At 44.7% G+C, this 21,897-nt stretch overlaps 1 protein-coding gene and 1 long non-coding RNA gene across 6 annotated transcripts in view; one reads left to right on the forward strand and one right to left on the reverse strand.

The window, feature by feature from the left end:
• The window catches only part of GALNTL6 (polypeptide N-acetylgalactosaminyltransferase like 6), a 901,649-nt gene that overhangs the window by 870,732 nt on the left and 9,020 nt on the right, over window positions 1–21,897 (forward strand). For all 4 annotated transcript variants that reach the window (XM_043545990.1, XM_043545991.1, XM_043545989.1 and 1 more), the window contains one exon: window positions 18,214–18,363. In XM_043545990.1, coding sequence (XP_043401925.1) covers window positions 18,214–18,363 — 150 coding nt within the window. The remainder of the gene's footprint in view (window positions 1–18,213; window positions 18,364–21,897) is intronic.
• The window catches only part of LOC122465705, a 167,727-nt gene that overhangs the window by 75,304 nt on the left and 70,526 nt on the right, over window positions 1–21,897 (reverse strand). Inside the window, exons 1-3 of one of the 2 annotated variants that reach the window (XR_006290724.1) lie at window positions 18,222–18,405; window positions 10,176–10,328; window positions 9,421–9,519 (exon numbers count right to left, since the gene is read on the reverse strand). This is a non-coding gene — a long non-coding RNA (uncharacterized LOC122465705). Of the gene's footprint in view, window positions 1–9,420; window positions 9,520–10,175; window positions 10,329–18,221; window positions 18,406–21,897 lie in introns of those variants that run through there. The other variant, XR_006290725.1, reaches the window with a different exon arrangement.

The following is a 21,897-nucleotide window of genomic DNA, read 5'->3' on the forward strand; positions in this document are numbered from 1 at the left end:
AAATTTTGACTAGAAATAGGGTGCACATTTTTAACAATGAGGGAATTAACCATTGGAACAATTTACCAAGGTTTGTGGTGGATTCTCCATTATTGTATTTTTTTTTAAATTAAGATTGGATATTTTTCTAAAACAGATGCTCTAATTCAAACAGGAATTAATGCAGGGAAGTCCTATGGCCTGTGTTATATAGGAGATCAGACCAGATGATCACAGTGGTCTGTTCTGGCTTTATAATCTATGAATCAAAGGAGGTCAAGCAAGGATGCTAGAGGGGGTGCAGGAGAAGACACAAGAAACTTGGTGACAGGGGAGAGAGTTTGTTGGAGGAAAGAATCAGAGGTGCCAACTTTGTGATTTCTCCAGAGGTGTTGGACCCCAGTCCCGCCTCTTCCTGCCTCCGCTCCTCTCCCTCCCCCCTGCCAGTGCCTCCTGCATGCCACTGAACAGCTGATCACAGGCAGGCGGGAGGTGCTGGGGGGGAGGGAGAGGAACTGAGCGGTGGGGCCTGCCGATGGGAGGGCGGAGGGGGAGGAGCTGATCCACGGGGCTGCCGGTGGGTGCTGAGCACCTACAGTATTTTTTCCAGGGGTCCTGCAGCCCCAGAGCACCCATGGAGTCGGTGCTTATGGAAAGAATAGTGGAGAAAGAGAATGGAACTGATCTTTTAAGAAGACAGCTAGGCCTAGAGGTGCTTAGCCCTGGTCTACAGTAGGAGTTGAGGTCGAATTTAGCAGCGTTAAATCAATTTAACCCTGCACCCGTCCACACAACGAAGCCCTTTTTTTTTATTTAAAGGGCTGTTAAAATCGATTTCCTTACTCCACCCCTGACAGGGGGATTAGTGCTGAAATCGGCCTTGCTGGGTCAAATTTGGGGTACTGTGCACACAATTAGACTGTATTGGCCTCCGTGAGCTATCCCAGAGTGCTCCATTGTGACCGCTCTGGACAGCACTCTCAACTCAGATGCACTGGCCAAATAGACAGGAAAAGGCCCGCGAACTTTTGAATTTCAATTTCCTGTTTGGCTAGCGTGGCAAGCTGCAGGTGACCATGCAGAGCTCATCAGCAGAGGTGACCATGATGGAGTCCCAGAATCGCAAAAGAGCTCCAGCATGGACTGAACGGGAGGTATGGGATCTGATCGCTGTATGGGGAGAGGAATCCGTGCTATCAGAACTCCGTTCCAGTTTTCGAAATGCCAAAACCTTTGTCAAAATCTCCCAGGGCATGAAGGACAGAGGCCATAACAGGGACCCGAAGCAGTGCCGCGTGAAACTTAAGGAGCTGAGGCAAGCCTACCAGAAAACGAGAGAGGCGAACGGCTGCTCCGGGTCAGAGCCCCAAACATGCCGCTTCTACAATGAGCTGCATGCCATTTTAGGGGGTTCAGCCACCACTACCCCAGCCTTGTTGTTTGACTCCTTCAATGGAGATGGAGGCAACATGGAAGGAGGTTTTGGGGACAAGGAAGATGAGGAGGAAGAGGAGGTTGTAGATAGCTCACAGCAAGCAAGCGGAGAAACCAGTTTTCCCGACAGCCAGGAACTGTTTCTCACCCTGGACCTGGAGCCAGTACCACCCGAACCCACCCAAGGCTGCCTCCTGGACCTGGCAGGTGGAGAAGGGACCTCTGGTGAGTGTACCTTTTAAAATACTATACATGGTTTAAAAGCAAGCATGTTTAATGATTAATTTGCCCTGGCATTCATGGCTCTGCTGGATGTACTCCCAAAGCCTTTGCAAAAGGTTTCTCGGGAGGGCAGCCTTATTCCATCCACCATGGTAGGACACTTTACCACTCCAGGCCAGTAGCACGTACTTGGGAATCATTGTAGAACAAAGCATTGCAGTGTATGTTTGCTGGCGTTCAAACAACATCCGTTCTTTATCTCTCTGTGTTATCCTCAGGAGAGTGATATCATTCATGGTCACCTGGTTGAAATAGGGTGCTTTTTTTTAAGGGGACATTCAGAGGTGCCCATTCCTGCTGAGCTGTTTGCCTGCGGCTGAACAGAAATGTTCCCCACTGTTAGCCACGGGGAGGGGGGAGGGACTAGCCACGTGCTGGGGGGAGGCAAAATGCGACCTTGTAACGAAAGCACATGTGCTATGTATGTAATGTTAACAGCAAGGTTTACCGTGAAAGAGTGTACCCATTGTTCTATAAAATGTGTCTTTTTAAATACCACTGTCCCTTTTTTTCTCCACCAGCTGCATGTGTTTCAAGGATCACAGGATCTTCTCCTTCTCAGAGGCTAGCGAAGATTAGAAGGTGAAAAAAATGCACTCGTGATGAAATGTTCTCTGAGCTCATGCTGTGCTCCCACACTGACAGAGCACAAACGAATGCGTGGAGGCAGACAATTTCAGAGTGCAGGAAAGCACTAAATGACCAGGAGGAGAGGTGGCAGGCTGAAGAGAGTAAGTGGCGGGCTGAAGAGAGGGCTGAAGCTGAAAGGTGGCGGCAGCGTGATGAGAGGAGGCAGGATTCAATGCTGAGGCTGCTGGAGGATCAAACTAATATGCTCCAGCGTATGGTTGAGCTGCAGGAAGGGCAGCAGGAGCACAGACCACCGCTACAGCCCCTGTGTAACCAACTGCCCTCCTCCCCAAGTTCCATAGCCTCCTCACCCAGACGCTCAAGAACGCAGTGGGGGGGCCTCTGGCCACCCAGCTACTCCACCCCAGAGGATTGCCCAAGCAACAGAAGGCTGGCATTCAATAAGTTTTAAAATTTTAAACTTTTAAAGTGCTGTGTGGCCTTGTCCTTCCCTCCTCCACCACCCCTCCCGGTGCTTCTCTCCTCCACCACCCCTCCTGGGCTACCTTGGTAGTCATCCCCCTATTTGTGTGATGAATTAATAAAGAGTGCCTGAATGTGAAGCAACAATGACTTTATTGCCTCTGCAAGCGGTGATCGAAGGGAGGAGGAGAGGGTGGTTAGCTTACAGGGAAGTAGAGTGAACCAAGGGCGGGTGGTTTCATCAAGGAGAAACAAACAGAACTTTCACACCGTAGCCTGGCCAGTCATGAAACTGGTTTTCAAAGCTTCTCTGATGCGCACCGCGCCCTCCTGTGCTCTTCTAACCGCCCTGGTGTCTGGCTGTGCGTAACCAGCAGCCAGGCGATTTGCCTCAACCTCCCACCCCGCCATAAACATCTCCCCCTTACTCTCACAGATATCGTGGAGCGCACAGCAAGCAGTAATAACAGTAGGAATACTGGTTTCGCTGAGGTCTAAGCGAGTCAGTAAATTGTACCAGCGCGCCTTTAAACGTCCAAATGCACATTCTACCACCATTCTGCACTTGCTCAGCCTGTAGTTGAACAGCTCCTGACTACTGGCCAGGCTGCCTGTGTACGGCTTCATGAGCCCTGGCATTAAGGGGTAGGCTGGGTCCCCAAGGATAACTATAGGCATTTCAACATCCCCAACGGTTATTTTCTGGTCTGGAAATAAAGTCCCTTCCTGCAGCTTTTGAAACAGACCAGAGTTCCTGAAGATGCGAGCGTCATGTACCTTTCCCGGCCATCCCACGTTGATGTTGGTGAAACGTCCCTTGTGATCCACCAGAGCTTGCAGCACTATTCAAAAGTACCCCTTCGCCGTTTATGTTCTCGCCGGCTTGGTGCTCCGGTGCCAAGATAGGGATATGGGTTCCGTCTATGGCCCCACCACAGTTGGGGAATCCCATTGCAGCAAAGCCATCCACTATGACCTGCACATTTCCCAGGGTCACTACCCTTGATATCAGCAGATCTTTGATTGTGTGGGCTACTTGCATCACAGGAACCCCCTACAGTAGATTTGCCCACTCCAAATTGATTCCCGACTGACCGGTAGCTGTCTGGCGTTGCAAGCTTCCACAGGGCTATTGCCACTCGCTTCTCAACTGTGAGGGCTGCTCTCATCTTGCTATTCTTGCGCCTCCGGACAGGGGAAAGCAAGTCACAAAGTTCCATGGAAGTGCCCTTATGCATGCGAAAGTTTTGCAGCCACTGGGAATCGTCCCAGACCTGCAACACTATGCGGTCCCACCACTTGTTTCCCGAGCCCAGAATCAGCGTTCCACCGCATGAACCTGCCCCATTAGCACCATGATGCCCACATTGCCAGTGCCCGTGCTTTGAGAGAAGTCTGTGTCCATGTCCCCATCACTCTCGTCACAGCGCTGACGTCGCCTACTCGCCCGGTTTCGGTTTACCAGGTTCTGGTGCTGCATATACTGCTGGATAATGCGTGTGGTGTTTAATGTGCTCCTAATTGCCAAAGCGATCTGAGCAGGTTCCATGCTTGCCGTGGTATGGTGTCTGCACAGAAAAAAGGCGCGGAACGATTGTCTGCCGGTGCCCTGACGGAGGGAGGGGCGACTGACGACATGGCTTACAGGGTTGGCTTAGAAACCCTGCTTGGTTGATTTGTCTGCTGCCAAAAGGCAATAAACTGCTGCTGTGTAGCAATGCAGTACCGCGTCTGCCAGCACCCAGGAGACATACGGTGACGGTTACCTGAGTGGGCTCCATGCTTGCCGTGGTATGGCGTCTGCACAGGTAACTCAAGAAAAAAGGCGCAAAACAATTGTCTGCCCTTGCTTTCACGGAAGGAGGGAGGGAAGGGGGGGCCTGACTATATGTACCCAGAACCACCCGCGACAATGTTTTAGCCCTATCGGGGATTGGGATTTCTACCCAGAATTCAAATGGGCGGCGGAGACTGCGGGAACTGTGGGATAGCCACCCACAGTGCAACGCTCCGGAAGTCGACGGTTGCCTCGGTACTGTGGACACACTCCGCCGACTACATGCACTTAGAGCATTTGTATGGGGACACACACAATCGACTGTATAATAACGCTTTCTACAAAACCGACTTCTATAAATTCGACCTAATTTCGTAATGTAGACATACCTAGGCACCTAACTCCCATTGAAATCAAATTCCTGTGTGGAAAGGGAGGGAAGGGGATAGGAAGGTGGGAGAATTTTTGGAAGGAGTCGATGGTTGGAAATAAATGACTGCAGGATTTTCTCAATATTACAGTGACTATAAGTAGATTTAATTTTAAAAAATACTATGAGTCTAATTCTGTTCTCCCCAACATTAATGATCAGTAGTAATTCCATCAAAGTAAATGAAGTTAAACCAATGTAAAACCAGTGTAAGAATAGAATCAGAACAATGGTGTCTCTTTAAACTGACTGATCCATGCTTCACAGACAATCTGAATTATTCCTGTGTGGGTGATACATAATCATATATGCATTCATACAACAGAATATTACGTGGAACAATGCAAGAGATTATGTCCTTGAAAATAACAGTATGGTTTCATTGGGAAAGGACTATTGAAGCCCTAACTTTAGCAGACAGATAAGTGTAATTGATTAACAGCTTCAGAAAAAACTGGTAAGTTCTAGTGCAGATATTTAATGTGCATAAATTCAAATAAAGTATATAGTACTAATATTTGTATTTAATAATTTAGGGATCATTCCTACAAGTGGCAGACTGCTACTTTGGGTGGTGCTGAGCACCTTCAACTCTCTTGGACTCCTGGGTGTTGAAGGCACCTCATAGAATCAAGCTCTGAGTTGTTTATATTTGTATTCATTCCACTCCGCTTTTCAATAGATTGGCTGAAATTTGAAATATGTAGTTCAAACATTTATCAGCAGAGGGCAGCTCTAGACAAGCAGAGCACCATACAGGGTGAAGGAAGATAGAAAGGTTAATGAATTTTTAACTCTAGGAGATTTTCAATCCTCCAAACCAATAAAGATGGAGCTTTTCAGAGATTAAACTCGGCCAACAGAAGAGGGGAAAGGTTGATCACTTTTAAAATTCAGGTGAAAAGTAAATATGATTCTAAGGTTAAAATGGTACAGTCTATATTTTATTTTGCAATAACGAATTGGAGGTTTCTTTTCAAGATGAGATTACACTGTAACCGAAAGTTATTCTTTCAATTGTGGGGAACGGAGTTGTGATTAATTTATCCACCTTTCAGCATAAAGTCTTAAATAAAATAAATGTTTCAAAGTATAAATACTTTGAGGATTATCGTCTCTAAAAGAAAATTAAAGCAACATAAATGCAGACTAATTTTCCTCTGAAGAGGAACTTATTTTTCATCTTCAGGTAGTGTCCCTATGGGTGCTCCATTTCAGTGCATGCAAGCCCCACACACCTTTGACCAGAGATTTTCATTAGCAGTATCCATTCAGCCTATGCACGTATCCTAGAAATCCTCATGTCACACACCGAGGCTCTATAGGCCTGCACAGGCAAACTGCCCTCAGTTCCTTCTCAGCTGTCTCTGCCTGCGATGTGCCTTAGTGTGACTTCAGCAAGTGCATGTCAGCTACTTTGCCTCTGGTAATTTTAGTTAGTTTCATTTATTTTAGATTAGATTCATTTAGTTCTAGTTAGTTAATTAGTTAGTTAATTACTTTTATTTGGAGGACTTCATGGGAGCCCTTCCTTCCAGAGAGGGGCATGCCCAGTTCACTGTGTTTTAAACGCTACCTCACATAACATGAGGCCATCCCATTCAGTGATGGACACTTTAAGTGTGCTCACTATTTAGGAGAGGCCCATGTTCTGCTGAAATATAACTTCTGTTTAGCCCTCAAATCCAGGACAAGAAAGAAACAGGAAATCAAGCTGTTACTGTTAATGATGGTTCAACCTGGTGCGGAGCCAGGTCAGTAGAACCCCCTGTACATCAGTCTCCGGGAGTATCTAGTGTGCAGTTGACCTCGGCCCAGCGCTCCCCTAGAGAGGGGAAGGCTTCAGAGACCTCCTCTAAATATGCAAAGAAGAGAAGACCTTTTAATGAGTCCACCTTGAAAAGACTTTGCTCTCCAAGCAAATCAGTGGGCTTGGAAGCCTCCACCTTGAGGCATAGTACAACAGAGGCTAAGGGTTCCTCCAGTACTGGTGGGTTAGGGAGACCCTGCAGCTCTAACAGCAAACCTGGTTCCAAGAAGGCACTAGTCCCATCTGGAAGAGACGGGCAGAGAAAGCATAGAAGAGCCGTACTCTCGGACATAATCACTCTTCCTGTATCTCCTGTAACAGGCTCTTCGGTTCCACATGTGACCAAGCTCCGGTCTACATCAGTAGCTACCTCAGAGCACTCAAAAACTTCAGTACCATCTGTCAGGGAGAAGTACAGTCCGCTCGGCTCCACAGCTAGTCAGTGCCACAACTACATTCAGTACCGCAACATTTGAGGTACCCAATGAACTTATCGGTGACTGCTGATCCAGAGTCTCCATCGCTTGCCAGTATCTAGAGCCACGGAGGAGACAGGGATTACTTCAGCGGAGCACATATTGCTTGGTGGCAGCAACCTTAGGGGCCACCACCACCCCCATATAGACCTCAGTGGCCATATTGGGACCCAGGGGCAGTCATCATGAATAATTCTCCAGGGCCCCAACCCTGTCCCATCAGAATGACAGCAAGGCACAAAATTCTCCTTCCCAACACATCACTCAACAGGAGGATACGTTTGTGGATTAAGAGGCTAGGGCAGGCAAAGAAGTTACCCCTCAAACTACCATCTTGTCCTCATCACCTGATGAGGTGGTAATGTATCCTTCTCTTTCTACGGATGATGTTTTTCAGCAATTCCAAGAGCTTGTCAAACAGATGACAGACTCCCTACAGATACCTCTCAATCAAATCAAAGAATCACAACCCAAATGGTTGGATATTCTCCACTCTGCAACTCCATCCAGAGTCACCTGCCCTCTGAATAAGGCTCTTCTGGAACCTGCAAAAACAATTTAATATCACCTATGTATAAGAGAGCCAATAAAAATATTATGTTCCCTCCTAGGACTGTGAGTTCCTGTTCTCCTACCCTCCACCAACTCTTTGGTGCTTGATATGGTGAATGAATGAAGTAAACACCACTGACATAAGTGCAACCCGTGTGAGAGAAACCAGAAGCATCTGGACCATCTAAGGTAAAAATCCTACTCATATGCAACCCTACAATTCTGCACTGCAAGTTACCAGGTGTTGATAGCCAAATACAACTTCACAAATTATGAGAGGTTTAATTCTTTTTTTTAACACATTCCTCCAGACCAAAGGAAACAATTCCAGGCTATTATTGCTGAGGGACAGTTACTGGCCAAGACAGCCCTTCAAGGATCTTAAATGCTGCAAATACATCAGTTTGTTCTGTCTCCACTGCGGAAGTGATGCACAAGGCAATTAAATGGTTGCAATTATCTGGACCTCTCTGGGGAACCCAGAATACAATAGAGGATCTCCCATTTGATGGACTGAAGTTGTTCAGAAAGAATACTAATGAATCACTCCATGCTTTAAAAGATGTTAGAGCCACATTGGATTCAATGGGTACCTACACTCCTGTGAACAAAAGGAAATGTAATAGATCCCAAACAGCCCAAAGATCCTGACCGATGCATTTCTCTGGGTTTCAGAGACCTCTGGAACCTCCAAAAAAGAGAGAGACAGTTTCCAGAGAGAGAGATACTCTAATCCATCTGACACTAGTTCACAGCAGGCTGCTGCTTCTTCTAATCATCAGTTTTTATGGGATAGTCAAGAGTTTAAACCCTCCCCATTCTCTGGACTGTCAACTGCAATCATTTGCCCACCTCCTCCCCATTTGGAGACCTCTCTCCCATTTTCAACCAGCTGGGGAACATATCACCTCAAAACAGTGTTAGAAGTAATAATGGTCTACACCATTCACTTTACCTCCCTTCTCCATTCCTCTTCAGTGACCCCCTCACGAGCTCTTATTAAGACAGGAAATAACTCCCTTCTTTCTAGCTGAGTGACAGAACCTGTTCCTCCTCAGCACAAAGAAAAGAGGTTTCTACACAAAATACTTTTGTGCCAAAGACAAAGACTTCCACAGAGCAAGTCACCCATCTCACAGAAGATATATGCATTTTGTTATAGGTCAGGATCACTTTCAGTACCGAGTGTTCCTGTGTTTGGCCTTTCCTTGGCTCAGAGGGTGTTCTCAAAGGTTATAGTGGTAATGGCCACCTACTTGCACTGACAGGCAATGATACTGTTTTCATACCCCAACAGTTGGTCTTACGTGGAGGTGCTCTCTGCTATACAGAGGACACTTGCCTTTTCCTGAACTTGGGCCTGCAGTTGAATGTGGGACTATTCACCCTGACTCCAGTACAAAATATACAGTTTATAGGGACATGTTTGGATCCCCTGGTAGTCAGTGAATTTCTTCCTAGGGACAGAGGCTGAGGGCTATTAAATGTTGGCAGGTCTATGCAGATGAGCCCCCGAACCTCAGTCAACAACTGTCTTCAGCTTCTGGGTCCCACGATGTTCTTGCACTTTTGTGACAGATCATGTACGATTATGCCATCCAGGGATGGCTCAGAACAATTTACTCACCAAGCAGACACAGAAAGGTATCAGTTCCCCAACAGGTGAAACACTCCCCAGACTGGTGGAGAAAACATCGCAGGAGCCCCTTCCTCCGACTGGTGCCAACTGTAATTGCAATGACAGATGCATCTCTGTTAGGATGGGGAGGCAGAACTTGCCATTCATACTGTACAGGGAAGATGGTCACCCCAATAAACCACCCTCCACATCAAGCTGTTGGAACTAAGGGTGGTCAGAAATGCCTGCCTTCATTTTCTGCTTCTCATCAAAGACAAGTTTATCAGAGTCATGATATACAATATGGCCTGCATGTTTTACATCAACTGGTGGAGATGGGAAGGGGTCCCCTTCACTCTGTACCAAAGCAATAAAGTTATAGAACTGCTGTATATGGGATTGCATAAGAATTTGGCAGTATATCTCCCTGGCAGGCAAAATATCACAGCCGATGCTCTCAGCAGATCTTTTCCCCAAGACTAAGATTGGGAGTTGGACTCTCAGATACTTATACAAACTTGGGGGTTCCCACAAGTTGGACCTCTTCTTCAGAGCCTCAAACAAAAAATGCTACCTCTTCTACCCAAGGTACGGTTTAGGCTGTGATTTATTGGTGGAGTACCTTCTTCCTCCCATGGACAGGAAGGTGTTTTATTCATTTTCCCCAACACCTCTGATTCTCAGGTGGTGAAGATGATCAGACAGGACAAAGCCAGAATTATCCTAGTGGCCTGACATTGTCAAGGTGGACATGGTTTCCTTACCTGCTTCACCTAGCTCTCTGTCCAGAAATAAATCCTCCAATCATTCCTCAACTCCTCTTGCAGGACACTGGTTGACTACTGCATTCCAATCTGAGAACTCTCCACCTCAAGCCATGCTTCTTCAATGGTTCATCGAGTTAGAGTCAGCCTTTTCTGCAGAGGAACAGCAGATATTACTAAATAGTAGAAAAGAGTCTACCAGAATTACTTACCTTCAAAAGTGGGAAAGATTTTGTGAGTGGTGTGACCTCCAGAAAATTGTTCCTGAATCTGCCCCTCTTCCACTGGTTCTGGACTACCTGTTGCATTTAAAGGAAACATCGTTGACGGTTAGCTCGCTCAAGGTTCACTTAGCTGTATTAGCAGCTTTTCATTCCACAATTGAGATGTTCTCGCTCTTTGCTCATCCTACAATTATAAGGTTCATGAAGGGCTTGGAAAACACTTTTCCACAGGTGAAAGCCCCTACTTTAGTTTGGGACCTCAGTCTGGTTCTTAGCAATCTCATGAAACCAATGGCAACCTGCTCATTATAGAACTTATCTATGAAGACCGCCTTTTTAGTGGCTATTTCATCAGCCCAAAGAGTGGACAAAATTGGAGCCTTAATGGCAGACTCTCATTTCACAATTCTACAAAGACAAGGTTTCCTATGCCACACCCCAGATTCCTTCCTAAAGTATCAACTGAATTTCATTTGAATCAGACTATTCATCTACCATTTTTCTTTCCAAAACCATCTTAATTCCATTTTGTAGACTGATCTCCACATTCTAGATGTCTGGAGGGCACTAGTTTTCTACCTAGATAGAACTACATCATTCAGAAAATCTCCTAAATTGTTCATTCCATTTGCGGACAGATCTAAAGGATCTACTATTTCTACCCAGAGACTATCAAAATGGATCTCCAGATGTATTATTGCGTATTATGGTGCTGCTAGCATTCCACCTCCTCCCAGAGTGTTAGCTCATTCTACAAGCTCGTCACAGTCTACATTTTACGGCCATAGTTAAAAAATGTCCCTGTGACCCAGGGGTGCCAGGGGGAGCCCTCACTGAAAATGCCAAGGTCAGGGCAGGCTGCAAAAAGGAGAGCAGATACTCCCAAGATTGGGGAGTAACACGGAAATTAAATTACCCAACCAGCCAGAAATTGTGCTTCTGATTCCCACACTGGTTTTCAAGAAGCAAAAAAGAGTAATCACACAGCCCCCTTATTGCATTCCATTTCTCTGGTCCCCAATCAGCACCTAGGTCCAGTACAATGAGAAGTTATTTTAAAACTATACAAAATGTTCTTCTGACCCCAAAGGGCCAGCCACATTGCCAGGTCAATATTAGGTTGGATCTTATCCAAAAGGGGAAGGGGTGGAGTGGGGGTGGAGCTGGGGGCAGAGGTGGGGTCGAGCGCCCACGGGAAAGAGGGGAAGTCAGTGCCTATGATGCCACATACCTTGCTGACTCATAAGGTGTATCCCCTAGTTCTTTTCAGTGTGTTCATTGTATAGTTGATGATCCTTGATGGACCACTGAACAGCTTGGCAGTGCTGGTGCCAATCTGTCGGGGATGTCATCCAGAAACACAGCACAAGTTTGGAAATGCAGATATACCATGCATATCTGTAACTCGTAATACAAACATATAAACATGATTATCATACTTGGCAATTTGTAACATTTTTTGCAGAGACCTCACATGGTATATCTGGTCAGATTCCTTGCAATTTTGTAATATTGGTATCAACAATATCATAAAGTGTCCCACATATTCCATACAGCATCACAGTCCCTATAACTGAGATCTGCAACACTGCTACATGATCCTCTGTACATACCGTCTCAAGACACTACACCCGAATCAATGCTTCTAGATTGGATGCAGCAGCTGGTGATGTAATTCTAGATTCTGAAACTCATTCTTCCATTCGGGGGTTCTGCTTGGGAGTCACTTGCACTGGAGCACCCATAAGGACACTACTTGAAGAAGAAGAATGTACTCATCCTGTGCAGAACTGTTCTTCTTTGAAATGTGGGTCCCTGTGGGTGCTCCACTACCCCCCCCCCCCGCCTTCTGCTTTGGAGTTTCTTGTGAGACTGGGCAGTGGAGAAGAAAGTGAGGGCAGTTCACCCACGTAGCCCTATATTCCCTCGGTATGGGTTGTGATGATGTCTAGGGTGCATGCACAGACCGAACTGATGCTGCTAATGAAAATCGCCTTTCAAAAGCACATGGGGTGTACATGCACTTGAAGTGGAGCACCGATGGGGACACATGTCTTGAAGAACCACCATTACTACACAGGGTGAGTAACCTCTTCTTTTTAACTTTAAAAAAAAATCAGTTTTGAAGAAGCAAAGAAGATTCACTATGCAAAAATATTTGCAGTGGGAGACTTAGTGCTTACCATTGCAATGGTGAGCAGCTTTTTATTTGATTATTCTTAGTCGTTCTTTACATTATACTGGTTTCTGGATTATTTTAGTGACCATATGAAGCTAAAGATTCAAATACATTCTAAGAGATCTTGAGAATCTTGATGGAAGGTCATCCACCCTGCAAAATGTTTGTGGCAGGGTATGATAGGGCTTTCACCCCCGCTGGCTAAAAAGGGGTTAATATAGCCCTGGGGAGGCTGCACAGGAAGCAGCCAATAGGAGAAGGGCTGTGAGGAACAACCAATCGGGGCCCAGCAGGCCCATATAAAAAGAGCCGCAGGGAAGAGCAGGGTCAGTTGCTGCTGGGAGTCCAGGAAGTAAAGACTCTGTCCCTGGAGGGCAGAGAGAACATAAGCACCTTGGACAAAGTAGTGGTTGACTCGTAGGACTGATCAGCTGAGTGCTCTGATGAGAAGTAGCCTAGGGAAATAGAGCAGCATTGACAGAGGTTACAGAGGAGCAGCAGGAGGCTGCTATTTACAGGGTCCCTGGATTGGGTCCCGGAGTAGTGGGCAGGCCCAGGTCCCCCTACTCACCACTGGGGAAGTGGCTGGACTGTTGGACAGAGATACCTCTCCCAGAAGGGGGAAACACAGATGGTAACGTAGCCAGAGGGCTGAGTCAAGAAGAGGACACTGCAGTTCTGGGAGCTGAGAGAGGAGCTGTCATGGGCAGTGGCATCGAAGGCTAAGGGAGGTTTAGCCTCCCCTAACCCAGGCCGTGGTCTTGCCCATGCTTCTCCCTGAGGCCCCACTCTTGCTCCCCCTCTCCCCTGAAGCTGGTGAAGGCTCAGCTTCAGCCGGTGGCCAAGGGTGCCTTGGGGCGGCCCAGGGGTTGGGCCAGCCAGCACAACTGAGGCAGCTCGGGGGGGTCCTCTGGTTTCAGGCTCAGGTCTCCAGCGGGTGGCGGGGTGGGGCCTCAGGTGGAATGGGCAGGGCTGAAGGGCTAGCCTCCCCAAAGGGGAGGTTCACCCTCCGCCCATGGGAGCCGTAGGCAGGAGCAGAGACAGACTGACGGTGTGCAGACCATGGACATCGGTGTCTGCCTCGAGCTAATCCCCAGTATGACCAGCAGGAGGCACCAGTCTGGCAATGAGGGCTGCACCCCATGACACAGGGGTAGGAATTATTTTACTCAGTTGTTCAAAGCTGCCAGTTAAAGAAAGAAAAGAATCACAGAAATATAAGATGAAATAGACTTGCTAGAACATTTGTCTATCTTACCGCCAGTGCAGGAATGGTACCTGCAATAAGCTTTAAGTACATTTTCTAGTTTAAATATTCCAAATGAAATGTCTCACAAGGAATGAAAATGTAAACGTGTAATTTCCCTTGAGATTTTTCAGAAATCCATGAAAATGGGCCTGGTTAAAAGGGTGCTCCAGCAGGGTTGTCAATATATGGTTCTAATTTTTGCTAGCTCTTTATCCTGATTTCTGTATTTGCCAATAGAAATCAAAGATGTTTATTAGGCTATCGAGTATTTTATTACTGTACCTATGTCTTTTTTTTAATGGCATATTTGCTACTGATCCAGTTTGATAACTTGCCATAGAAATTTTTGGGGAGTTCAGTAGAAAAATCAGTGGCAAGATATGATCTATAAGGTGAACAGAAAGCTGGCTAGATTGTCTGGCTCAACGGGTAGTGATCAATGGCTCCATGTCTAGTTGGCAGCCGGTATCAAGTTGAGTGCCCCAAGGGTTGGTCCAGGTGCCAGTTTTGTTCAATATCTTCATTAGTGATCTGGAGGATGGTGTGGATTGCACCCTCAGCAAGTTTGCAGATGACACTAAACTGGGAGGACAGGTAGATACGCTGGAGGATAGGGATAGGATACAGAGGGACCTAGACAAATTGGAGGATTGGGCCAAAAGAATTCTGATGAGGTTCAACGAGGACAAGTGCAGAGTCCTGCACTTAGGACGGAAGAATCCCATGCACCGCTACAGACTAGGGACCGAATGGCTCGGCAGCAGTTCTGAAGAAAAGGACCTAGGGGTTACAGTGGACGAGAAGCTGGATATAAGTCATCAGTGTGCCCTTGTTGCCAAGGAGGCCAATGGCATTTTGGGATGTATAAGTAGGGGCATTGCAAGCAGATCGAGGAAACGTGATCGTTCCCCTCTATTCGACATTGGTGAGGCCTCATCTGGAGTACTGTGTCCAGTTTTGGGTCCCACACTACAAGAAGGATGTGAAAAAAATGGAAAGAGTCCAGCGGAGGGCAACAAAAATGATTAGGGGACTGGAACACATGACTTATGAGGAGAGGCTGAGGGAACTGGGATTGTTTAGTCTGCGGAAGAGACGAATGAGGGGGGATTTGATAGCTGCTTTCAACTACCTGAAAGGGGGTTCCAAAGAGGATGGATCTAGACTGTTCTCAGTGGTAGCAGATGACAGAACAAGGAGTAATGGTCCCAAGTTTCAGTGGGGGAGGTTTAGGTTGGATACTAGGTGGGTGGTGAAGCACTGGAATGCGTTACCTAGGGATGTGGTGGAATCTCCTTCCTTTGAAGTTTTTAAGGTCAGGCTTGACAAAGCCCTGGCTGGGATGAATTAGTTGGGGATTGGTCCTGCTTTGAGCAGGGGGTTGGACTAGATGACCTCCTGAGGTCCCTTCCAACCCTGATATTCTATGACCTGTATAACAGGAGTTAATGTATGCTGACCCTGCCGTGAGACAGTGATATAACATTTTGTAGGACTTCACTCACATCATGTAACTGGGGGCAGGAAATAAAGATGAATCTCTTGGCAGCACTCCTAGCTGGCACACCTTTATGGAGCCTGCAGTAGCCTGAAAGATGACCTTCCATTGCAAGATTCCAAAGGCAAAACTGAAGACAAAAGGCTTGTGATTGTTTTTAAATTCCTGGTGAGGAGTGAGGGATCAGAGGGCTGCAGATGTGCAACTCTGTAGTTTCAGAGTTTTAAAATGAAGATCCAGGAAACTTCAATGGAAAGGAAAACTAAATAAATAAAAAGAATAAGAATAAAAAGAATATGTTGTAGGAAACAAGCTTGTACTGGCAGTGAGCCAGTCTGGATGATTTAATAGCTCTTTTCCAGCTCTTACTTCTAAAGGCTAGATTCTGACTTCGGGCAGAGCCCTGGGCAAGGGATCAGACATAAGTAAACTGGGATGTGCCAGCAGCAATAACACCTGCCTGTCCAGGCTCAGCTGTGCTGGTTAGCAAATAGTAAAGTCATGGCTCTGTGCCCTCCCTGGTCATATGCTCTGGGGAAGAAGGGACAGGCAGAAGGTGGGCACTCCACACCTGCTTCCTCCTAAACACCCTGAACAAACATCCAAGCAGTCTAAACTGGGATGGGGGAGCTCCTAATCCCTTACATAGGCATGTAATCCAAGTCACAGTCTAGACACCCCGACGTTATTTGCTCTGTTTCCACCAACTTCAGTGAGAGTTGAAAGCGTTCAGCAGAGGTTTCCTATACCACACCAGATTAAGGCCTAAGAAAAAGGCAATGAATGATAAGCAACACGAGTTCATAAAGGATATTTGTGCCAAACAAACTCTAGCTGTCTTGACACTATTACAGCTTTAGTGAATGCAGAGAATTCAGTGGATATAACTGTCTAGACTTTAATACAGTCACATATCACAAACTAGTAGAAAATTGGAAATGTGCTGTCTGGCTAAAGCTAATACTGTACAGTGGACACAATACTGACTGACAGACCACAAACAAGTGTAATTACTAACAGAACAATGTTGTTATGATGGAAATTGTTAATGACTACCATGAGCAGGCCTTTGACCTAAAGCAGATCACAGACCTGGTTAAAGCCAATGGGTGTGCAAAGCACCCTTCTTTCAGGTTAAATGGAAGGAACAGCTGGAAACAATACAAGCTTCTGCCTGAGGCAATTGTGGAAGCATGGCACTTGGCAGAACTCCTGATGAGAAGCTAAACAATGGGTTAAGGGATTGTTTGGCAGGGTGTGGTATGTATGTGTTGAGTTGACTGTGGTCCTGAGAAGGAGCACAGAGAGAGAGAGAGAGCTCCCTGTGGCATAGAATTGACTGGAGGGGCACACTTGGAAATTGTGAACAAAGAAACTGCCTGTTTGTTCCTATTGTGTTCAAGGAAATAGTGTTTGTTCTTTGTAAATAAACAAGACTGATTTCTGTCATCCATTTCTCCTCCTAATGAAAACAATCCTGCAGTCCCCAAAAATTGGCTAATGGTATGAGCCAAACGGGCAACAGCATTAGATTATGAGGAAAGTAACAAGTGGAGTGTCATGAAGCTCATCACTTGGACTATTACCATGTAATATCTTCACACATTATCTGGGGGATAAAATACCAGATTTGATATCAAGCTAAGCAGAATTCCCAGGACAGTGGAAGATAGACTGAAATCACAAAACGATGAGCCAGTGTAAAGTGATGAGATTGAAAGAGTGATGGATGCCACTGAATTGTCTCTGTGAATACAGGATTTTAATAGTTGTTTTGGGGAGGTTGCTCCTCCCTCCAATCTAATTTTCTCCTTTCCTGCGAAGTTCTAAGAAGGAGTTCCAGTCTCTACTGAGATTGCTTTTATTATGGCAACACCAGGGAGAGGCAGCACTTGCAAAAAGAAGAGTAGATATTGTTTCAAAAGGCAACAATTTGAGAAGACAAAGAAAAAAAAAGCCCGGATGTTTAAGGTCCAATATTGCTCAGACCTCCAGGGCTGGAAATGAAAGCTATATGTTGGAAAATCAGAATTCTCAGGTTTCAGACAGGACATGGTGCACAAAATTTATCTCTAGCAGTCCCCAAGCAATCATATTGAGAAATCATGCAATAATTGAAATGGTGGGAGATGAGGGACACAAGCTGGTAATTTGAGTATCAATGCATTTTGTATGGTAATCTGAGTATCAATGCATTCTCAAGGTCCATAGATCACCAGTGTCTGTGGCGCCCTTCCTGCTGATATGCAGTATGAAATATTTTGAGAATTAAGCAGAGAGAGATTAGAAAATGGCCCATGAGAGGCTCTATCTCTTACAAAGTAGTCAACAGAGTGAGAGAGTTTCAGAACCTCTGTTCCACACCATTGGAAAGCTGGGATTCTCAGTATTGGTGTCTATCGTTGGTTATTTTGAGCCGCAGGCCTGTAACTTGGCTTGCAGACTAACAGTGATTTTTTTTTTTTTTTTTTTAAGACTTATACTTTTTTGAAGCAGCAGCCTTGCTTCTGCAGTGCCACTTCCTGCTTCTCCCACTGCTGATGACATAAAAAGGTACCTCAGCAGGGGGTGTGGGAGTCTTTGTTCAAGAAGCACAACAAAAAGCAGAAAATGACTTAACCTTTTACAAAGCAAGGATTGGTGTAAAAACCATGTTAAAGCTGTCCACTGTCCTTTGCTGTAGATAAATGTAAAACAATACTCTGGGGGAAAGAGGAAATAATAAGCACAGCATAGGGCCAAACTAGGAAAATGCTATATCATCAACTGGTGTCTAATTAATCCTTTTCCATGACATGCAAAGAAAGGGCATATACACTGGTTTGGTTTTTGTTTTTAAATGTCTTTCAGCAGCCATATATTATCATTTTGCCTGGTTGTTTTTGTAGCTCTTTACCTTTGGTTGGAGAGAAGACATCCGCCCTGGGGAACCTCTTCACACCAGGAAATTCTGCTTCGATTCCGTTTCGCACAGTAGCCCTGTCACACTGTATGACTGTCATGGCATGAAGGGTAACCAGCACTGGAGCTATAGGAAGGTTGGAGTCACCTTGGGTCATTTTCAGATATTCAAACTATCTTGAGTCTGTATTTGGAGAACAATGTGTTTGTCCAGTCAAAAGACATTGGTTTTAAAAACCATTATGGTTTATTCCAATTTAGCTTAAATGAAAATCTCTGTAGAGCATGTTTCTTTTAATATGTAGAAGGCATTTATGCACATTGTGTGCATTTGCAGGTACTTAGGTCAAAGTTAAATTAATACGGATTTGATCCAACATAGAGTGAGCCCTTAGTCCTTGAAAGATGCTTTACCATTTTGACATTTTAAGATGTGTGTCATTTTAACAAAGGCATCACAGGGAATATTTTTATTCTATGTGACAGCAGCAAGAAATGCTGTTCATCAGTTAAATATTAATATTTTACTATACTTTAAAGAGTATATTTGGCAGATAGATTACAACAAAAAATTAACATTAAAAGCATTGTTGTAAGCCCACAAAAAAGAGGGAGTTTACAAATCAAGTGTAAGCAGTTTAGGTGTCCCTTTGATCTGCTGTTTCAACCCATTTTTATAAATCACTAAATATATGTGGTCATGCTGGAAACTGTGTTCAGGGCAAACAGTGCCACAGTAATACTAACAGGATTTCAAATAACATTATTAACACATTACTGACTTTGATTAACCCTTTCATTTTTGCAATCTGTGCAGTTTTCTTTGAAATGCTGAGGGATCCCTTCCTACCCATCGATCACCTCCACATAATCACCATCCCCTGTGTGCCTACATTTACTCGAGCTGAGCGTAATGGCAAGGATTTGGATTTTACTGCATGTATCTCAGTAGTACTTTCTAGTTTGAGATGATGTATTCTAGTAAACTGAACTATAACCGTTAGAAATAGTTTAGCTACTGACATTTTCCTCAGGTGTCTAGTTATTGACCTTCGCCATTTAATCCAGTATTTACATTGCAAGCAGAGACGTTCCAAAGGGTTTTCCAGAAATGTGATATATTTGAAACTGAGGTAGCATCTGTAATCCAGCTACACTAGCTAAGCCAGCTCCTCAGCTGGTGTAAATCAGCAGAGCACCATTGAAGTCAGTGGAGCTATGCCAATATCTTACTTTGTACCCTATGATAGTTCTTTCCTGCTTCAGATCCACTTCCAGTTTATCTTTGTGCCTATCCAAGCTGCTAGCAAGAAGCTTTAACAACTTTAACACTTCATTAGTGCTTAGTGTACCAGTTACATGTGACAAAATGCAGCTCCGGAGCTGTCTTCTGTACCTGGTTCATCACTTTTGATGTGGACAGAATCCAGTAGACAGCCAATGAAATAGTATCACTTTCAAAAACACTGCAGCGTATGTCCCTTTAAGTCCCCTGTACTGCTTTGTTTTTGTTATCTAGAGGGAAGAGATCTCATAAAAATTCTCGGGACAAGTCAAATGTTTACATCTGAATTAGAAATTCCTTGAAAATGTTTTTTATAATGAAAGTGCTTGCACAATTTTAACCATAATACAAACCTGGTAGCAATCTACCTTCTTAATTGCCATACTACACAAGTGCCTCTGGTTTGACTACATAACTTCAAAACAAGGATCCACTGACACTGCAAAATTAATGGTTAAATATATTCCCCTTGTTCAGGTCTAAGCTGATTTCTCAGCTGAGCTTGACTGTATATTAAATAGTTTTTGATTGCCTCACATCAGATGTAGGCCAGATCTATACTAGACACTTTTGCCAATGTAAGTATACCAGCAAAACCCCTCCTAATGTAGATGCAAGTTATACCAGCAAAAAGTGCTTACACTAGTTCCCCGAAGGAATAAGTTATACCAGCAAAAGCACTTCTATGCTGGTATAACTGTATCTGAACTAGGGTTTTTGCTGGCATGGAAATGTCTCAAAAAGCACACTTCTAACCAACGTTACTATGCTGGCAAATGTTGCTAACATAGATCTGGCTGTACTTTTTTTACAAGTGTCTATTAATTTTAAACTAATCGTGCAAAAGTATCCATAAGAATAATAGCCTATAGGGAGGCAACAAACAGCCCGTTTTCATAAACAAAGACCACATCTGTTACTCTGCTCCACCCCACCCCAACCCTCCCCCACACCTTCTTAGTGATCACATGGAATTCTTTTTTTTAATTCTTCTCATGTCACGTGAAGTGCTTTAGTTTTTGTCATTAATCTTATAAAATGCTCAAATAAAACAAATTTTGCCATTTTGCCATATTAGCCAATCCCTGTCATTTTCCATTTCTCCCAGTAAAGGGACCTGCCCTCAATTTTTATTTTAGCATTACTCCAGGTGGTTTGAGTCTGATACAGCATGATTCAATTTATGCACTCTGACACCTTTATTTGTAGAGCTTCTATGAGTATCTAAGTAGGGACAGATTTAGTAGATTTTAAAAAAAACAAAGCCAGCTGTGAAAAATCAATTTAATGATACTATAATTTTACTCTAAGTGTAGTAATTAGGAAAGGTGCTAGATTTACAACATCAGAAACTAAAGTTCTCTATCCAGAAAGCAAGTACAAAGAGAATTTTGCTCCGACTGCCCGACAGAGATGTAGGGACAAACTGTCAGAGGAATTCTCTCACCATGCACATTAGGCCCTTAGCTTCTTCCCTGAGACTGTTAATGGGTGTATCATTCTTATGGTGGTTTTTATCATGTGGACACCTGTCTGGGAGAAACTGTGCTGAGACTACCACCTCCTGTTAAATAAACTACTGCAGACATCCAAGGATAATGACTTTCAGTCACTACTGACCTTGGCTGTAGTTAAAGAAGAAGTGAAAGGTAATGAGACATCGAACCAACTACTTGAGCAGTCCAGGCCTGCTAGTAAGTCCATTATCTTATGGAAAAGGTTTTCTTTCTAAAATAGTATTCAGACTTGCCTACATGCAGAGAAAAAAATCTCATTACTCTTCCCCGACAGGACTGAAATCTACAGGAGGATTTCTTGTGGCTTTTTATGCTGGCTGTGAAGTAGGATTTATGCCTATGCCCCTCTGGCTGCAAGTGGAAAATTATGCTTTACAGCACAAACTACAAACAAATGGTCCTGATTCCATGTCCATTGAAGTCCATGACCCAATAATAATTAAACCTTAGGCAAGAGAAAACTAGAGATGATAATGGATAAACATTTGTTTAAGAAACCAAGAAATTTTTCAGAGTAATAAAAAACTGTTCTTAAAGGGACACTGTCTGCTTCCTAATTATGAAAACTTGTAAAAGGAAAGCAGCAACCATAATGAATCCAAAAATTTGCACTGCAGGTACTAACCCAGAAGTGCACAGGCTTTCTTTGGGAAGGCAGCAGTGCTCTTGAATAGCACATTTCTCCTGCTGGAACAGGTTGCTTTCTGCTTGTGCACAACAGGGATATTTCAGTTTCGAGGGATCCTGATATCTCAAAGCACAGAGGACCAGACTGTGGTTGGCCCTTGTGCAAAAGGTTAGGAAGGATGTAAGGAGTCTTCCTCTCCCTAGACCTCAGAGCAGGGGCCAGTTACAGTCACAGCTCTCTC

The sequence above is a fragment of the Chelonia mydas genome, chromosome 4, assembly GCF_015237465.2.
Source record: "Chelonia mydas isolate rCheMyd1 chromosome 4, rCheMyd1.pri.v2, whole genome shotgun sequence".
Classification (NCBI taxonomy): domain Eukaryota; kingdom Metazoa; phylum Chordata; order Testudines; family Cheloniidae; genus Chelonia; species Chelonia mydas.